We start from the raw sequence: 19,752 nt of genomic DNA on the forward strand, positions 1-19,752 counted from the left end.
CTCTAGTGTCCAAAAGGCTGTATTAGCGTAGGCAGTGCCATTGAGGGCTTCCGCCATTTTAAAGTAGTCAACTGGGTGGGACTTCCAACTTCATTGGCTGATCCTTCCTCGTAACCCTGTTGGAGTCATGTCTAACTGAGTCATCAGGAGGGATCAGCCAATCGCGAAGAAGATAATGTACCACTGACACAGACACAAAGATGAATCCTCTATCTATCTCTATGTTTGGGACACTTGGCGACAGGTGACTGTTTTGTTCAGATGCGCTACAACTCCAGTACAGCAGGCGGCGATATGACAATTTTACCTCGTGCAGGTACGAATTCAAAGACTAGGAAGAGTTCGCATTGTTTACCTCGGAAGCGGATGCTTGCTGGCCACCATCAGAGACACAATGTTTGATTGTGATATTTTTTGGGACCATAAAGAATGATAGAGGCCTCTAGTGTCCAAAAGGCTGTATTAGCGTAGGCAGTGCCATTGAGGGCTTCCGCCATTTTAAAGCAGTCAACTGGGTGGGACTTCCAACTTCATTGGCTGATCCTTCCTCGTAACCCTGTTGGAGTCATGTCTAACTGAGTCATCAGGAGGGATCAGCCAATCGCGAAGAAGATAATGTACCACTGACACAGACACAAAGATGAATCCTCTATCTATCTCTATGTTTGGGACACTTGGCGACAGGTGACTGTTTTGTTCAGATGCGCTACAACTCCAGTACAGCAGGCGGCGATATGACAATTTTACCTCGTGCAGGTACGAATTCAAAGACTAGGAAGAGTTCGCATTGTTTACCTCGGAAGCGGATGCTTGCTGGCCACCATCAGAGACACAATGTTAGCAGCAAAACAATAAACACATGCACTTTCCTTTCCCTCAAAATGTCGAAAATTAAGCTGTTGCAGGTTTTTCTAAATGAGTGATTAACTGCTACATAAAAAAGCTTAATCTATAGAGCTCGCCAGCTTGAACTTCCTAAAACCAGGGAAATGTTTTACCTCTGGTTCGTTCAGCCAATTATATGGGGGAAATGAATGGAGAAAGAATAGGGTTTTGGGATAAACGCAGAAAGTTAACAGAGGCTTAAGATATATTGTACGATTTGTTATATGAAATATCAGTCAGTTAACATGACCTTTATGAATTATGAAGCCTTAATGTGCTTTTTTTAAATGACATACATGCTTCAAAATTAGCTGATGAAGATGATCTCATAGCCTCAAACATATAGCCTTTGATCTCCTAAGCCTGTTTACCACATACCTTATTTTCGGCGTTTATCCAAATCCCTACAAAAACTCCATACATTTTCCCAAAAGCTGTGTCCAACGAACCTTGGCGGAGTTCGTGCATATACAAAATTGCCACTGCTCTGTATTGGATAAGCAGTTTCTGCCTATCTTCATAGATCACGAAAACTATGCGCACACTTCAATGGGGCAAGTCCGTGAGTTTTGATTCTGGATAGCCAGATACCAACAATGACAAGAAACTGCTATGTGGGGAATTTTAAGTGACCCGGTTCAGCTAGTTTTTTTTCTTGTTCTTGATATCATGCCTTGTTTTGATTGATTTCAGGTCAATGCTAAAATTCGCTAGCTAGCTAACCAACATCTGTGATGATGCATTTGAGAGACAAGTGCTCATTGTGCAAATGTATTTGTTATAAATAAACATTGAAGACTAAATATAGTTTACATGTTGTCAACAATCTAATCCAACCCCCGCTGTTTTGCCCTATAGTTGCGCACGTGTCGGTTTTGTTGCTAAACAACCAACCTGTCTATACCGTACTGTCTTTGGGTTTGCAACGGGAGTATCTATCTCTGGCTGCATCAAAGCTGCATCACTGAAAATGTGATGCATCCGGTAGTTGGCAACTCCGTGCTGTTGCTCACAAGCGTATATGCCCTGGTTAGAATGTTCCCGCCTCTTCTCGACAATCTTGTCTTCCGGTTTTGCGGACATTTTATTCTCTTTGTTTAGAGCGGTCGATTCAGTCCAGTATCTTGTCAGTGTGTGTGTTATGTGTGTATACAGATAATCTTCGATCCTTCCTGATCGTGGTACGTAACAAAATTGTGCACAATAGCTTCTCGGTGTTTCTTTAATTCGCCTAGTGTCGGCATACATTTTCATAACTACTAAGCGATTGTTGGATAACTTTTGCAGCTGTTGTTTTTACTCTACACCAACATCAATTTTTTACAGGTAGTTTAGTAGATACAGTAATGTTATGAATTTCTGTAGTGCTAACCTGACAGGATTGCTATGATGGCAACTGTATCTTCCAGACTTCGCGGTTGTTGCAGTGTAGCGAAATGCTTGTGCTTCTAGTTCCGACAGTGCAGTAATATCTAACAATTCCACAACTACGTTATACACACATATCTAAAGAATATATACATGTATGGATGAGCGATGACGGAGCGGCATACATAGGCAAGATGCAATAGATGGTATAAAATACAGTTTATACATATGAGATGAGTATTGTAAGATATGTAAACATTATTACAGTGGCATTATTAAAGTGACTAGTGAACCATTTATTAAAGTGGCCAATGATTTCGAGTCTGTATGTAGGCAGCAGCCTCTCTGTGTTAGTGATGGCTGTTTAACAGTCTGATGGCCATGAGATAGAAGCTGTTTTTCAGTCTCTCGGTCCCAGCTTTGATCCACCTGTACTGACCTCGCTTTCTGGATGGTAGCGGGGTGAACAGGCAGAGGCTCGGGTTGTTGATATAGATGGGAGGGGTTGAGTGGAGCTTTAGAGTGGGACTAAAAATAACAAGATGACAAATGTAAAATAGACTGTGTCTATAAAATGTATATAGTATTGTAATGAAACAGGCAGGGAGCAGGCCTCGAACCATCCACCTTCACGCCAGAAGTCCAGCGGGCTATCGACTGTGCCCCATAAGCATACTCGTGCGGCAGAGACGATATCCGCGCTTATAAAACCAGGGTCGTTACAATACTTTAGTACCAAAAGTAAAAGTATAAATAATTTCAAAATCTTTATATTAGGCAAACCAGACGGCACAATTTTTATTTTTTTATTTACGGATAGCCAGGGGCACACTCCAACACGTTGTCTTGGCTGTATGCTTAGGGTCGTTGTCCTGTTGGAAGGTGAACCTTCACCCCAGTCTTAGGTCCTGAGTGCTCTGGAGTAGGTTTTCATCAAGGATCTCTCAGTACTTTGCTCTGTTCATCTTTCCCTTGATCCTGACTAGTCTTCCTGTCCCTGCCGCTGAAAAACATCCCCACAGCATGATGCTGTCACCACCATGCTTCACCGTAGGGATGGTGCCAGTTTTCCTCCAGATGTGATGTTTGGCATTCAGGCCAAAGAGTCGAATCTTGGTTTCATCAGACCAGAGAATCTTTTTTTCTCATGGTCTGAGAGTCCTTTAGGTGCCTTTTGGCAAACTCCATTTTACTGAGCAGTGGCTTCCGTCTGGCCCACTCTACCATAAAGGCCTGATTGGTGGAGTGCTGTAGAGATGGTTGTCTCTCTGGAAGGTTCTCCCATCGTCACAGAGGAACTCTGTAGCTCTGTCAGGGTGACCATCGGTTGTTGGTCACCCCCCTGACCAAAGCCCTTCTCCCCTGATTGCTCAGTTTGGCCGGTCAGCCAGCTCTAGGAAGAGTGTTGGTGGTTCCAAACTTCTTTCATTGAAGAATGATGGAGGCCACTGTGTTCTTAGGGACCTTCAATTCTGCAGACATTTTTTCGACACAATCCTGTCTCGGAGCTCTACGGACAATTCCTTCGACCTCATGGCATGTTTGTTTTTTTGTACACTAGAGGGGACTTATATGTTGGGGTCACTGGTCACGTGTAGGCATATAGGTAGCACAGGTGACCAGGAAGGGTTGGCACAGGTGAGAGGAGAGCACATGCAGTTGAAGTCAGAAGTTTACATACACCTTAGCCAAATAGATTTAAACTCAGTTTTTCACAATTCCTGACATTTAATCCTTGTAAAAATTCCCTGTTTTAGGTCAGTAAGGATCACCACTTTATTTTAAGAATGTGAAATGTCAGAATAATAGTAGAGAGCATGATTTATTTCAGCTTTTATTTCTTTCATCACATTCCCAGTGGGTCAGAAGTTTACATACACTCAATTAGTATTTGGTAGCATTGCCTTTAAATTGTTTAACTTGGATCAAACGTTTCATGTAGCCTTCCACAAGCTTACCATAATAAGTTGGGTGAATTTTGGCCCATTCCTCCTGACAGAGCTGGTGTAACTGAGTCAGGTTTGTAGGCCTCCTTGCTCCCACACGCCTTTTCAGTTCTGCCCAGAAATGTTCTATAGGATTGAGGTCAGGGCTTTGTGATGGCCACTCCAATACCTTGACTTTGTTGTTCTTAAGCCATTTTGCCACAACTTTGGAAGTATGCTTGGGGTCATTGTCCATTTGGAAGACCCATTTGCAACCAAGCTTAAATTCTTGACTGATGTCTTGAGATGTTGCTTCAATATATCCACATCATTTTCCTCCCTAACTGATGCCATCTATTTTGTAAATAGCACCAATCCCTCTTGCAGCAAAGGACCCCCACAACATGATGCTGCCACCTCCGTGCTTCACAGTTGGGATGGAGTTCTTTGGCTTGCAAGCATCCCCCTTTTTCCTCCAAACATAACAATGGTCATTATGGCCAAACAGTTCTATTTTTGTTTCATCAGACCAGAGGACATTTCTCCAAAAAGTACGATCTTAGTCCCCATGTGCAGTTGCAAACCGTAGTCAAGCTTTTTTATGGCGGTTTTGGAGCAGTGGCTTCTTCCTTGCTGAGCGGCTTTTCAGGTTATGTCGATATAGGACTCGTTTTACTGTGGATATAGATACCTTTGTACCTGTTTTCTCCAGCATCTTCACAAGGTCCTTTGCTGTTGTTCTGGGATTGATTTGCACTTTTTGCACCAAAATACGTTCATCTCTAGGAGACAGAACGCGTCTCCTTCCTGAGCAGTATGACGGCTGCGTGGTCCCATGGTGTTTATACTTGCGTACTATTGTTTGTACAGATGAACATGGTACCTTCAGGCATTTGGAAATTGCTCCCAAGGATGAACCAGAATTGTGGAGGTCTATAATTGTTGGGGGAGGTCTTGGCTGATTTCTTTAGATTTTTCGATGATGTCAAGCAAAGAGGCACTGAGTTTGAAGGTAGGCCTTGAAATACATCCACAGGTACATTTCAATTGACTCAAATGTTGTCAATTAGCCTATCAGAAGCTTCTAATGCCTTGACATAATTTTCTGGAATTTTCCAAGCTGTTTAAAGGCACAGTCAACTTAGTGTATGTAAACTTCTGACCCACTGGAATTGTGATACAGTGAAATAATCTGTCTGGAAACAATTGTTCGAACAATTACTTGTGTGTCATGCACACAGTAGATGTCCTAACCAACTTGCCAAAACTATAGTTTGTTAACAAGAAATTTGTGGAGTGGTGGAAAAACAAGTTTTAATGACCCCAACCTAAGTGTATGTAAACTTCCGACTTCAACTGTACAGTTGTTACCGTATCACACACACAGCTTATAGAATGCATCTCTTTGCACCTTTTGTATAGGAATATGTGTATTGGAGCTATTTATATTTTCTATGCTCAATAAATGGGAACTTCACCCAAAAATAATAATGTTTGGAAAGCCGATCCTTGTGGACGTATTATGGACAGCTCACTCCTGTGCCAGTGGCTTTTCATAGGGAATCGCCACTACAGTTACATTAAGGACAGGTTAGAAAAGTGTGTTTAAAAGGAGATTTTGGTAATGTCCCTTATCTGCTTCTCCAGTCAGATTTATATGTACATTCAGTTTAACGTTGGGGCCTAAAGAATCTAATTCATATTGACTGCAAGTTACAGTAACCAACATTGGCCCAAAATCTTTCTTTGCAGCCTATTGTGTTTGTGGATTGCTTGTTTCCTTCCTTGCTTAGGCTTGCTTGTTTATAACCCAATCCAAGGGCTTTTCTAAGAGCCATTCTCTCTCTTACCTTCTTTCTCTGTTGATCTATCTCTCTCTATCTAATACTCTGTCTGTCAGTGCGTTTAGTCTGTCTGTGTCTTTAGTGTCACTGTCGGTCCGTCAGTCAGCCTGCCTGTCTGCCTCCATCTGTCTCTGCCATTCCACCTCAGTCTGTTGTCACTTGTCTGTGTGTCTGTTATTCTTCCTGTCCGTCTGCTTGTCTGTCTCTCTGTGACCAGCCTACTCATTCCAATGTAAGTGTTTATATTGTAGCCTATTGTAGATTACATTTAGCTATAGAAAATGCTTATATAATATCAAGAAAGAAGCCCCTCTCAAGTCGGCTTCAAGTGGTGTGATGTTATTGAATTATGACATTGTAACCATACTTTTGTATTCAGCACCACTTCCCAATCTGATAGCTGGTCGACTGAATGTTTACACCTGTCCTAATTTCATGGAAGTAAAATGATAGTAATCTGGTATTTTACCGTATCATAATTTCTGTTTGCTCATTTTCCCATTTCTTCCACAATTGTAATGCCAATCTTGTTTCTTGTTAATTTCAGATGCCAGGTTCAACATTCAAAAAGTGCTGTGCATGTGGTGGAGACATCAGGGTGGCACGTCGCAAATGTGACTTGTGTGGGGCAGCACAGCAACTGAAAAAAAAACTGGAGTCGCAGAAAGATCACTACAATGACAACTGGGCTCGAAACACCCTTAAGGGAAACAATGTTGCCAAGGTTCTTAATACTGCCCATTTACTGGTGAGCTAGCGATAATGACATACTTACTATCCTCCCTATGAATTATTCAAGTGTGTAGGCAAATGTATGTGTAATGTATGTCTAACTAGTTGTATGACTGAATTACTGTCTTAAATCGTTTCAGATCCACAAGCTGGAAAAGCTGGGGATGGTCCCTTTGATCCTTGTGGGACGCCCTAACAATCCCTCCATTGGCTGGTCTGACGTTCTGTGTCCTCAGGGCTTCAAAGACCAACAGGCCAAAACTGTGGAAGAGATTAAATTGATATTTGACACTGCCATGAAAGGTATAACTTGGACAGATCGATATACTTTATTAGTCCACGCAGATGGAAATTTGTTTTCAGCTTTCATCCAACACACACACACAACATACACACACACAAACACACATTAGGTTGGAGAGGCTGGAGGAGAGAGCAGCCATAGTGCAGGGCCCAATAAGCAGTTTAGGTGGTTAAGTTCCTTGCTCAAGGGAACATTGTCAGTAGGTGGATCCTGAGATATTGATGCCCCCGGTAGCCTCAAAGTAAGAGAAGCGGGCCAGCTACCAGAGGGTTGAGAAAGAGAAGGAGAGAGTCTGTCAGCACAACCTTATCAATATTCTGAATTTGTTTGAGTTCTGTGTTAGGCATCTGTTGGTGTAGTTATGTCCAGCCAGTTCAGAGGAAGTGGTAATCGGTCCTTAAATCAGAATGGCACAGTAAAGGCATAGCTATCATTTTCTTTAAGAGATTACAGGGTACCACAGGACAAGGTCTGCCTATTTTTTTATTTTCTTGTAGGTGCATGTGTGTAGGGTATAGTATGGGGTTTGTCTTAATTAATTGAATTCTACCTTACCTAGTGACTTAAACAGTGTAGTAGTTGTTCATTCTTTAAATAACCACATCATTGAAGGGGCGGTACCTATGGCCGGATGGGAGGAGTGTAGTGGTGTTGATGTCTGATAGGTTGGGTGTGGGAGTCTAGTGATTTCAGAGGCAGTGTTATATTTTAAAAGTTAGTTTCAGTTTGAGACTGTCAGACCCTGATTGTGTAATATAGATGAAGAGGGGTGTAGGCAGAAGGGCTAGGGTGGCAAGGAGAAAGGCTCAGCAGCCCCGCTCATTCAGGAACCTTATCGATGCAGGCACAAAGCTGGAGAGGCCTCTCTTCGTTGACATGAGTAGAGATCGTATCATAGGCTGTTATGGTAGAATGGCATACTGGCCAGACTGGATGAGAGGGCAGAGATGATGTTCTTGCCCTTTTTTGGTTGCCCACTGTATAGCTGGGTTACCAATATTGTTCCTCTCACTGACACTATCCTGTCCAGCCTGTTGTGGTTAGTGAAGGTTAGAGAGCCCCAAAACAGGATGTTATACTGAAGGTCAGGATGGACTCTATGAAGCACCTGTGGAAGGCTTGCAGAATGGATGTGGTCAGCAGGTGGTTGTCTTTTTAAGTTGAAGTATACAAAATAATAGCATTGTACTTTTTCTTTGTTATTCCCAGCTTTACATGAAAAAATTACTCAAGAGGTGGCCCCAACCCCAGTCGAAGATTGGCCACCACCCCATTACAACCACACATGTCTCCCACCTACACCCCTCTGTAGCAGCTTAGCTAACGCTGATGTCGGGACCTTGACAAAGTTGACAGTGAGTGATGACCATGAAAACACACAAGACTGAGGGCTATAGCTATGTTCAACAAGTATATTATTCTTCTGGCTTTATCTAGCTCTATTTGTGATATTTTACCTTGCCTAGGTGGCTTGGTAGGTAATCAAACCTCAGATGACATCTGCAGTGTTGTAGATGATAACTGTCTGATTGCGTGTTTGTTAACTTGCACGAGCTGCATTTAAAGTAGGAGGATTCTGTATCCACAAACCCCTTTCTGATTTAAACCTGCGCGCAAAATGTTTTATGAGTCCATACCTTTTGCTGTGTTTGACTAGCATATATTTGGGACACACTTGGATCCAGGTGGAGATTGTTCTGTTCAGATGCGGTAGGTCTCCAGTAGAGGTTGATTGATTATGATTTTTCAATGCCGATACCGATTATTGGAGGACAAAAAAAGCCGATACCGATTAATCGGACAATTTTTAAATTAAATATATATATATTTTTTTTAATATATATATGTGTGTGTGTGTGTGTGTGTATGTATATGTAATAATGACAATTACAACAATACTGAATGAACAATGAACACTTATTTTAACTTAATATAATACATAAATAAAATCTATTTTGTCTCAAATAAATAATGAAACATGCTCAATTTGGTTTAAATAATGCAAAAACACAGTGTTGGAGAAGAAAGTAAAAGTGCAATATGTGCCATGTAAAAAAGCTAAAGTTTAAGTTCCTTGCTCAGAACATATGAAAGCTGGTGGTTCAATATTCCCAGTTCTTCAATATTCCCAGTTAAGACGTTTTGGGTTGTAGTTATTATAGGATTTATGACGCGTCGACTATACCATTTGGATTTCATATACCTTTGACTATTGGATGTTCTAATAGGCACTTTAGTATTGCCAGCCTAATCTCAGGAGTTGATAGGCTTGAAGTCATAAACAGCGCTGTGAGTCAAGCATTGCTAAGGGCTGCTGGCAAACGCAGTCAAGTTTGAATGAATGCTTACGAGCTTGCTGCTGCCTACCACCGCTCAGTCAGACTGCTCTATCAAATATCAAATCATAGACTTATTATAATATAATAAACACAGAAATACGAGCCTTTGGTCATTAATATGGTCAAATTCGGAAACTATCATTTCGAAAACAAAACGTTTATTCTTTCAGTGAAATACGGAACTGTTCTGTATTTTATCGAGCGGGTGGCATCCATAAGTCTAAATATTGCTGTTACATTGTACAACCTTCAATGTTATGTCATTATTATGTAAAATTCTGGCAAATTAGTTCGCAACGAGCCAGGCGGCCCAAACTGTTGCATATACCTCTGCGTGCAATGAACGCAAGCGAAGTGACAGAATTTCCATAGTTAATATTGCCTGCTAACATTAATTTATTTTAACTAAATATGCAGGTTTTAAAAAATATACTTCACGCAGTGCTAGCTGTGCCACTAGAGATTCTGGGTTCGAATCCAGGCTGTGTCGCAGCCGGCCGCGACCGGGAGGCCCATGGGGCGGCGCACAATTGTCCCAGCGTCGTCCGGGTTAGGGAGGGTTTGGCCGGCAGGGACATCCTTGTCTCATCGCGCACTAGCGACTCCTGTGGCTGGCCGGGCGCAGTGCACGCTGACACGGTCGCCAGGTGTACGGTGTTTCCTCCGACACATTGGCACGGCTGGCTTCCGGGTTGGATGGGCATTGTGTCAAGAAGCAGTGCGGCTTGGTTGGGTTGTGTTTCGGGGGACGCATGGCACTCGACCTTCGCCTCTCCCGAGTCCGTACAGGAGTTGCAGCGATGAGACGATTGTAACTACTACCAATTGAATACCACGAAATTGGGGCGAAAAAGGGGGTGAAAAAAAAAAAATATATATATATATATACACTTCTGTGTATTGATTTTAAGAAAGGCATTGATGTTTATAGTAAGGTACATTCGTGCAACAAATGCGCTTTTGTTAAATCATTCCCCGTTTGGCGAATTAGGCTGTGATTCGATGATAAATTAACAGGCACTGCATTGATTATATGCAATGCAGGACAAGCTAGTTTACGTAGTAATATCATCAACCATGTGTAGTTAACTAGTGATTATGTGAAGATTGATTGTTTTTTATAAGATAAGTTTAATGCTAGATAGCAACTTACCTTGGCTCCTTGCTGCACTCGCGTAACAGTTGGTCAGCCTGCCACGCAGAAAATGCCGATTTACCGATTGTTATGAACTTGAAATCGGCCCTAATTAATCAGCCATGCCGATTAATAGGTCGACCTCTAGTCTACAGTACAGCAGGCGGCGATAACAATTTTACAGCTTGCAGGTATGAATTCAAAGACTAGGATACATCTTTGACTAGGAAGCGTTCGCATTGTTTACAATTAACCTATCCACTTTCCCTTTAAAATTTCTAAAATGTAGCTGTTGCAGGTTTTTCTAAACGAGAGATTACCAACAGTGGCTGCCGTGGAAAAAACGGTATCGGAGTACCAGGAAGAAATTTCCCGTTCAAAGGAGGAGATCGATCGTCTACGAAGGCTGCTGGATTTGGCTTTCAAACCAGACAAAAAGTTACATATTGCAGGTTAGTAGTGAGTAGCTATGATCCCGCTATAAAAATCTAATTGAACCACCTAGCCAGGCCACTGCCACTAAACTATCGATTCATTCAATTCTTTCTCTGTAACGTTAGAACTGTTAAGACCTTATGAAATGGTTTTCCGGTTTAATAAATAGAGAAGAAGCTCGCAGACGAGGCTCCTACGCATTAGTTAATTTAGGCAAATTTTTACTTTACATTCCACTTTCTTATATATCAGATTTGATTGATGAGTTCGTAAGTTACCGTTTTGATTCAAGTGTCACACAATCTGAGGAGCAGAAGACCTGTAACTAACGTTTCAACCACGATGGCTAATGGGAATGGTAATGGCGCTGACTCCAGTCCAACTGTTACGGAGTCTCATGCGGTCACACTCCCCACAGATCTTCAGAACTTCAGTACGGTTCTGGAATTGGAAATTACAGCTACCATTGCTACTCAGCTCAAAACTGCCATCAATGCTGCTCTGGCCCCCTTCTCCGCCGTCCTGGATGATGTCCGAACCGCTGCGGATGAACAAGGCTGCCGACTTGACGGCTTTGAGCATGACCTGTGTGACTACAGTGATCTCATAGTAGACCTTGAGAAAACGGTCGCCCATCTGAGCTCCGAAAACCAAAAGCTGATTGACAAGACCAATGACCTGGAATCCCGTTCTCGATTTTGCAATCTTCGGATTATTGGTAACCAGATAAATTTGGAGGGGACTCAGTTAAGTTCATGTCAGACTTCTTCGCGGAGGTGCTGGGTCCGGCCATCATTCCATCACCCCCGAAGCTGGACAGAGCCCACCGCATTGGCCCCTCCTGTCACGTTCACTGTCTTGGGGAATCAGACGGGTAGCAGCGCTGCGTTTTAATTGGTGTGCGAGCAGATGACTTGCCCTGTCGCCATGTTCATAATAGGTACCACGTGAATGCAATAGTAACCGTTCTGCATCTGTAGTGGACAAGAGATTGAATTGAGATTGGAAGTTCAAGCGTTGCTTATATATCTCTGGAGATGGCGTCAAGGCATATAGGTGGTCTAAGTCAAGGATGGCTTTAGAGAGTTCTTCTAGTTTAGCTTTCCGAGTTTAATAAGAAATAATTTCTCCTCTAAGGCAGGCCTTAGGTGATTCCCAAAAGAGAGCGGTTGAGCTTGTCTGATTTGAAATAAGAAAATGATCAATAGAAGTTACAGTAACGTTAGAAGAAGAAGTTATTAATAACGTTACAGACATCTGCATCAGACAGGAGAAGAGAATGGAATCTCCAACAGGGAGGAGTTCAAGTGTGTCCTGATAGAACTTTGTCGAGGGCTAAAGGTGTATGATCAGAAATTACACCGGGTAAATATTCAGAAGAGGTGACATTTGGAAGTAACTTATGATTAATAAAGAAAGTCAATATGAGAAAAAGAATGGTGTACATGTGAAAGTAAATAATACTCTCTTGCCTGGGGATTCTGAAATCACCCATTCTGAACCATAAAATCTGAGAAGGACTTTGACATAGCAGCAGGAGACATAGTTCTGGGGTTGGAGCGGGCTAAAAACACAATTCAGATCGTCAGCAAATATCAAAAGATGGGTGTTCAGAAGAGGGATTTTCCCCAGCAACCCATTGGCAAATTCAACATCAAAATTGGGAGCATATTGTTGGATTCAGGGTCAACTTTGAACATTGTTATAAGCATAGTATATAAAGGAGTGGAAGAGACTGGTTTATTTTCGGAGGTTAATGGTTCTCTGTAGAAATACAGATGGCTTTGGAATGTGTTGGGTGGATGGGAGGAGGTCACAGGATTGCATTAGGGGAAACGGATGGACATCTGTGGATTAGGCGAAGGAGGAGTTGAGGTCAGGTTAGATCCCCTGAAGGGAGAAATTATGGTTCATTCCCCTATTACCCTCTTCCTGTAGAACCATAAGATGTAAGGATTGGAGAGAAGGAGGAGTGCCTAAAGTGGAGTATATATACTTGTAGTGATGGAAACATGTCTTTGTCTGAATACAGCTGTGTCGACCCTTTGGGAAGAATTAAACTTGGTTAAGCTTCTCTAGTGTCCGTGAGTTATTTACTCTGAAAAATTAGAACCTAACAATATACATTGACCAATACTACAGGTGTGTGCCAAATGGTGCCAGTTATGATTAAATATCTCCCATTATTGTCTGAAATAACAGTAGTAGAGAAATCTATTGTTTTACTAACCAAAATTGCAACCCCTCTGGCTTTGGAGTTCAAGTCTGAATGGAAAACCTGACCTATTCCAATATTACTATTATTAGCGTTGTTAGCCATCTAAAATATTGAAAGGAAAAAGGTGTGAAACCAGACCAAGTATTTGCAAAAATAAGAGAAAACTGATGAAAAAAAGCAAAGAAAAAGAAATAAAGAAAAAGGAAAAGAAAAAAGGTCACTCCCCCTCCCACCCACCCTACCCAAACCCAAAGTCTCCTTCCCCAGCGAATGGAGACAGCAGGTTGACGTTTGCGCAGCGTCGGTGCATATAAACAGAAAATCTTCCTATCCTAACGCGGAGAGGCTCCATAGGACGAGTAGTGAAATACATTTGAAAAGGCATTCACAAAACGGCAAAGTAGGTCAACAGATAACCAAACAAAGACAGAAAACCCCATAACAGTAAAACGGAACTGTCCTGACTCAGGGAGTCTTCAATAAATGCAACACTTACAATGTGTCTTAAGGATGGCCAAATAAGTGTCCTGCAGTTTGTTACCCTGTTAGAAAATAGAAAAGGGGCAGAGTGTCTGTACGAATGATCAATGGGGCGTAATAAAGTAGTGAAAAGTCCTTCAGTAAGTATATAGATTAAAAAAAGGAAAGCTCTGTAAAAGCCTGGAATTGTAGCCATGCATTACTACGCTAGCAATCTAGCCAAATAAAAAGGACCTCCCGAACATGTAGCTTAAATAACCACACAAGACAATATTAGTCAATTTTATCAGAGTTCAATAGAGTTTCTGCAGAGTAGAAAAGGAATGGCAACAGGGGGGAAAAGGCCCTGCCATAAAAATTAAAACATACCTTCAACTTGGAGGGTAGGCTAGGCTATGCATACTACCTGGCAAGAGTAGGTAATTCGAGCCAAGATACGGCTCAGAAGTGACCGTCTAACCAGCGCTGGGCATCCTTGTGGGAGTTGAGCGGTTTTCTTGGCGACGCTCGAGCTGAGGTCAGGAAAGATGAACACCTTGCGTCCGCAGAAGTGTGGCTGTTCTCCGCCCTGCCTCTGGAGGATGCGCTCCTTGTCACAGAAGTGAAAATTAACGATAAACACTCTAGGCTTGGAGTTGTCGTCTCCGGCCGCTGGGGAGGTGTCACGCCCTGACCTTAGAGAGCCGTTTTATTTCTCTATTTGGTTAGGTCAGGGTGTGATTTGTGTGGGCATTCTATGTTTTCTATTTCTTTGTTTTTGGCCGAGTGGGGTTCCTAATCAGAGGCAGCTGTCTATCATTGTCTCTGATTGGGAATCATACTTAGGCAGCCTTTTTCCCACCTAATGTTGTGGGTAATTATTTTAGTTTCTGTGTGTGTTTGTGTGCGCCACGGTTGCGTCACGTTTGTTTCTTTTTTCCCTGTTCTTTTTGTGAAGGTTTCACTACGATTAAAAGAAATGTGGAATTACATGCACGCTGCGCCTTAGCTCATCTATGACAGGGAGTTTGAAGACAGTGAACGTGACAGAGTTACCCACCACAAAAGACCAAGTAGCGTGCGCCAACTTGGAGGACGAGCTGGACTGGGAGGAGAACATTTTTCAATTTGGGGACAAATTTAACTCATGGATCTCTCTTGTATACATTCCCCCAGGCCAGTGTCTGTACCAATGACACCTGTTCTTTCAGAGATTGGGTAGCTTACCACTATCACTTATAGGAAGGATTAATGCTGTAAAAATTAACAGTTTACCCAAATTCCTTAATCTATTTCAATCTATCCCATTGTTTTTACCAAAGTGTTTTTTTAAAGTCAATCAATCAGGCTGTTACCACATTTATCTAAGGAGGAAAGGTACCCAGAGTCAGTAGATCTTTACTTCAGAGATGCAAGTTTAGTGGAGGGCTTGCACTACCCAACTTTTTATACATTTACTGGGCAGCCAACTTTCTGAAATTGCCATTCTGGTTACATGCTCCAGATACCCCATGGTGCCACCTAGAGGCACATTCTTGTATTTCTTCTCTTCCTGCTTTGCTCTTCTCTCCCAACATCCCCCTCTCGCTATACTCGCAATCCTGTAGTGCTTTCCACACTTAAGATTTGGTACCAGGTTCGACAGCATTTTAAATTCTCCTCTGCATCTAATATGGGTCCTATTGCTAAGAGTCACTTATTCCCTGCTTCTCTAATAGATAATGCTTTCTCTTACTGGACAAGGAAAGGTATTAAGTCCTTCCAAGACTTATATGTAAATTGAATTTTGTCTAGTTTTCCCAACCTGGCCTCTAAATACTCTTTGCCTCCGTCTCACTTTTTCCGTTACCTTCAAATTAGGCATTGTGTCTCTTCCCAATTTTCTGGCTTCCCTTCTCCACCCCCTTGCCAACCCTTGAATGGCATATTGACTCAATTACCTTGACAGAAAGCAGTAATTTCTCAGATCTATCTGTGGTTTATGTCATTGGACAAACACTCCACCAACAAAACTAAATCTACTTGGGAACGGAAATGGGTGTTGAATTTACACAGGGGTGGTGGGATGAGGCGATTGATAGAATACGCTCCACTACGTCTTGTGCTCGTCTTGGTCTCAGACAATTTAAGGTTTAACATAGGGTGCCTTTTTCCAAATCCAGATTGTCTGACATATATCCAAATGTAAATGATGAGTGTGATAGTCACATGTTCATTCAATGCTCTAAACTACAAAATGACTGGGATTCTATTTTTTATTTTATTATGAGGAGCTTTAAATTAACCTGCAGCCATGTCCCTTGATAGCTGTCTTTGGTATTCCAGAAGACTTGTTCTCCTTGGACCCCAAACATGCCGATACTGTTGCTTTTACATCCTTATTAGCTTGACGTAGAATTCTTCTCCAGTGGAAGTCTGCTCAGCCCCCCTCTGCTTCTCAATGGCTCAACGATGTAATGTTCTTCCTAAAGCTTGAGAAAATTAAGTATTCTCTTAGGGGTTCCAATGATACATTTGTCAGAAAATGTCAACCATTTATGTCATACTTTAATGGCTTACAGAGTCTCCCCTCTGAGATACTTTTAGGTTTCCCAGTAGACATTACATAATAGGTACAGTCATCAATATAATGCTATCCAGTCCAAGCAAATTTGTCTAAGGTTTACGGATAATTTATTTACTTATTTATTTCTGTTTTTGTTGCTCTACCTTTTGTATCATGAATCTGTATTGAGTTGTTTGTATGTGAGACATTTTTTTTCTGTATTCTTGTTTGTTTTTGTTATGATATCTCTGTAGAATTTTAGTTGTCTAGGACAGAACTGAGGGTGGGTTAGGTATATGAGGTGAATAAAAAAAAAAGATATATCTCTATATCAAATAATAATAACTTATGAAATGTAACATTCCAATTGTAGTTTACTGTCGTTAATCTAATAGTTGGGCTCAAGGCCACATTGAACTTGAAACTACATCTAATTGATACCCTATTCTTCTCTTCAGACTCCCAGCAGCTCACTCTCCCTGTCCCTGAAGACATTCCTCCTGAGCAGCAGGACTGGAGCCCCTGTCAGGGCCAGGAGGACCCAGAGCCCACTCAGATTAAAGAGGAACAGGAGGAGTTTGGCACCAGTCAGGAGGAAGAGCAGCTTGAAGGGCTGGAGTCTGATATCAAAGAGTTCATATTCACTCTACCCTGTGTAAAAAGTGAGTATGATCAGGACCCTCCTCAGCCCGTATATCTTCCCCAAACCCAGACTATGGAGAACAGAGAGAGGGACTCTCTTCCCACCAAAACAACTGAACAAGACATCAAAACAGAACCTAATGGAGAGGGCTGCAGTGCATCAGAACCAACAAGTGAATCTCAACCCCTCTCTGCAGTACACCCAGACTGCTCTGCAGCTCAGATTGGGAACAGTGAAAGTGACAATGGGGTGGACTGTGGAGGACTACTGTCAGAGTTACAGCCATTTAAATCAAAGAGAACATGGACAAAGAAAGGACAAAGCTCCCAGATCTCTACCCGGGTCGATAAAGCCAGTGAACTGAAAGTGCCATTGAAGGCTCACACAGGGGAGAGACAACACAGATGTCCAGTATGCAGTAAATATTTTCTGAAAACGAGCAATTTAAAAATACATCAGAGAATTCATACTGGGGAGAAATCAATTCACACTGGGGAGAATTCATTTCACACTGGGGAGAAACCATATCAGTGCAAAGATTGTGGCAAATGCTTCATCCGGATGGGAAACCTGACTGAGCATATGAGAATTCACACAGGGCAGAAATTAGTCTGGCTGATACCAAACTCAAAGTCCTCCTGACTTCAGGGTCTATAGAGACTGTTTGATGTTGTCAGCAGGATGGCGTATGGAGTTCTGTTCACATTTTGTTCACATTCTGTTCACATTTTGTGAAGAAATAGTAGTCATTTTGGGTATGTACATTTTTTTATAGTATGTGACATTTCGATACCATTTGAAAGGAAACACTTTGAAGTTTGTGGAAATGTTAAATGAATGTAGGAGAATGTAACACATTAGATCTGGTAAATGATAATACAAAGAAAAAAAATGTTTTTTTTGTATAAAAAAATGATACCATCCTCTTTGAAATACATTATGGCCTTTGTGTTGCATTATTCCAGCCCAGGCACAATTTAGATTTTGGCCACTAGATGGCAGCCGTGTATGTGCAAGGTTTTAGACTGATCCAATAAACCAAGGTATTTCTGTTCAAAATGTTGTATCACGACTACCCAAATGTGCCTAATTGGTTTATTAATACATTTTCAAGTTCATAATTGTGCACTCTTCTCAAACAATAGCATGGTATTATTTCACTGTAGTAGCTACTGTAAATTGGACAGTGCAGTTAGTTGAACAAGAATATAAGCTTTCTGCCAATATCAGATATGTCTATGTCCTTGGAAATGTTCTTGTTACTTACAACGTCATGCTAATCGCATTAGCCTACGTTAGCTCAACGTCCCGCGGGGGACCCACCGATCCTGTAGAGTTGTTAATATCTTAAAACACTAATATATCTTGATTAGATAAGTATTCAACCCCCTGAGTCAATGACATGACATGCTAGAATCACCTTTTTGGCAGTGATTACAGCTGTCTTTATGGGTAAGTCTCTAAGCGCTTTCCACACCTGGATTGTGCAACATTTGCCCATTTCTTCTTTTCAAAATTCTTCAAGCTCTGTCAAATTGGTTGTTAATCAATAGACAAACTTGTTTGTCTAACCTTGTGTTTTAGGTTATTGTCCTGCTGCAAGATGAATTAATTGGGCCTCCCGAGTGGTGCAGTGGTCTAAGGCACTGCATCGCAGTGCTAGCTGTGCCACTAGATCCTGATTCGAGTCCAGGCTCTGTCGCAGCCGACCGCGCCCGGGAGACCCATGGGGCGGCGCACAATTGGCCCAGCGTCGTCCGGGTTGTGTTTTGGAGGACGCGTGGCTCTCGACCTTCGCCTCTCCGAGTCTGTATGGGAGTTGCAGCGATGAGACAAGACTGTAACTACCAATTTGGATACTACGAAATTGGGGAGAAAAAGGGGTCAAAGTTTTTTTTTTTTATGTTTTAAACATATATATATACACTGCTCAAAAAAATAAAGGGAACACTTAAACAACACAATGTAACTCCAAGTCAATCACACTTCTGTGAAATCAAACTGTCCACTTAGGAAGCAACACTGATTGACAATAAATGTCACATGCTGTTGTGCAAATGGAATAGACAACAGGTGGAAATTATAGACAATTAGCAAGACACCCCCAATAAAGGAGTGGTTCTGCAGGTGGTGACCACAGATCACTTCTCAGTTCCTATGCTTCCTGGCTGATGTTTTGGTCACTTTTGAATGCTGGCGGTGCTTTCACTCTAGTGGTAGCATGAGACGGAGTCTACAACCCACACAAGTGGCTCAGGTAGTGCAGCTCATCCAGGATGGCACATCAATGCGAGCTGTGGCAAGAAGGTTTGCTGTGTCTGTCAGCGTAGTGTCCAGAGCATGGAGGCGCTACCAGGAGACAAGCCAGTACATCAGGAGACGTGGAGGAGGCCGTAGGAGGGCAACAACCCAGCAGCAGGACCGCTACCTCCGCCTTTGTGCAAGGAGGAGCACTGCCAGAGCCCTGCAAAATGACCTCCAGCAGGCCACAAATGTGCATGTGGTCACCACCTGCAGAACCACTCCTTTATTGGGGGTGTCTTGCTAATTGCCTATAATTTCCACCTTTTGTCTATTCCATTTGCACAACAGCATTGTGTTGTTTAAGTGTTCCCTTTATTTTTTTGAGCAGTGTATAATTAGAAGATGAATCAAAATGTCCCTTTTCCTCAATTCAAAAGAACATGAAGAGGTTGAAGCAAGGGTGTGGAAACTAATAACATGGTAATAATATAAAAGGTTTACTGCCAGGAAGGTCCTCCATAATGTCAGCATCAAAGCCACTGCCACAATGAGCTCCCATTGAACTCTGTGGGTTGCACAAGGCTGCCATACCAGGCTACCTGGTAGAATGGAGAGAAACTGGACAAACGGATATAAATCACATTAACATCCATTGAGGACTTTTACATCAGATTGC

The 19,752-nt window shown here is 42.1% G+C and overlaps 1 protein-coding gene across 5 annotated transcripts; it reads left to right on the plus strand.

The window, feature by feature from the left end:
• The first annotated feature begins 1,933 nt into the window (after positions 1 to 1,933).
• LOC120065352 (zinc finger and SCAN domain-containing protein 31-like) lies at positions 1,934 to 17,769 on the plus strand. Of its 5 annotated transcripts, none has more exons than XM_039016275.1 (6): positions 1,935 to 2,066; positions 6,570 to 6,770; positions 6,895 to 7,057; positions 8,268 to 8,413; positions 10,822 to 10,984; positions 16,648 to 17,769. In XM_039016275.1, the coding sequence occupies exons 2-6, from the start codon at positions 6,570 to 6,572 to the stop codon at positions 17,472 to 17,474; spliced, it is 1,500 nt and encodes a 499-aa protein (XP_038872203.1). In that variant the 5' UTR covers positions 1,935 to 2,066; the 3' UTR covers positions 17,475 to 17,769. The 5 variants fall into 5 exon arrangements, with proteins under 5 accessions (XP_038872206.1, XP_038872208.1, XP_038872203.1 ...); XM_039016277.1 differs by having other exon boundaries at positions 10,831 to 10,984; XM_039016276.1 differs by lacking the exon at positions 1,935 to 2,066 and adding an exon at positions 2,098 to 2,211.
• The last annotated feature ends 1,983 nt before the right edge of the window (positions 17,770 to 19,752 follow it).

Source organism: Salvelinus namaycush, chromosome 20 (genome assembly GCF_016432855.1).
Source record: "Salvelinus namaycush isolate Seneca chromosome 20, SaNama_1.0, whole genome shotgun sequence".
NCBI classification, from domain to species: Eukaryota; Metazoa; Chordata; class Actinopteri; order Salmoniformes; family Salmonidae; genus Salvelinus; species Salvelinus namaycush.

Bases quoted from the DNA above. Each gene is read 5' to 3' on its own strand.
- LOC120065352 (XM_039016275.1), top strand. From the start codon at position 6,570: ATGCCAGGTTCAACATTCAAAAAGTGCTGTGCATGTGGTGGAGACATC. The intron at 8,414-10,821 runs GTGAGTGATGAC...TCTAAAATGTAG, and splicing joins GGACCTTGACAAAGTTGACA to CTGTTGCAGGTTTTTCTAAA. The intron at 10,985-16,647 runs GTTAGTAGTGAG...TCTTCTCTTCAG, and splicing joins CAAAAAGTTACATATTGCAG to ACTCCCAGCAGCTCACTCTC.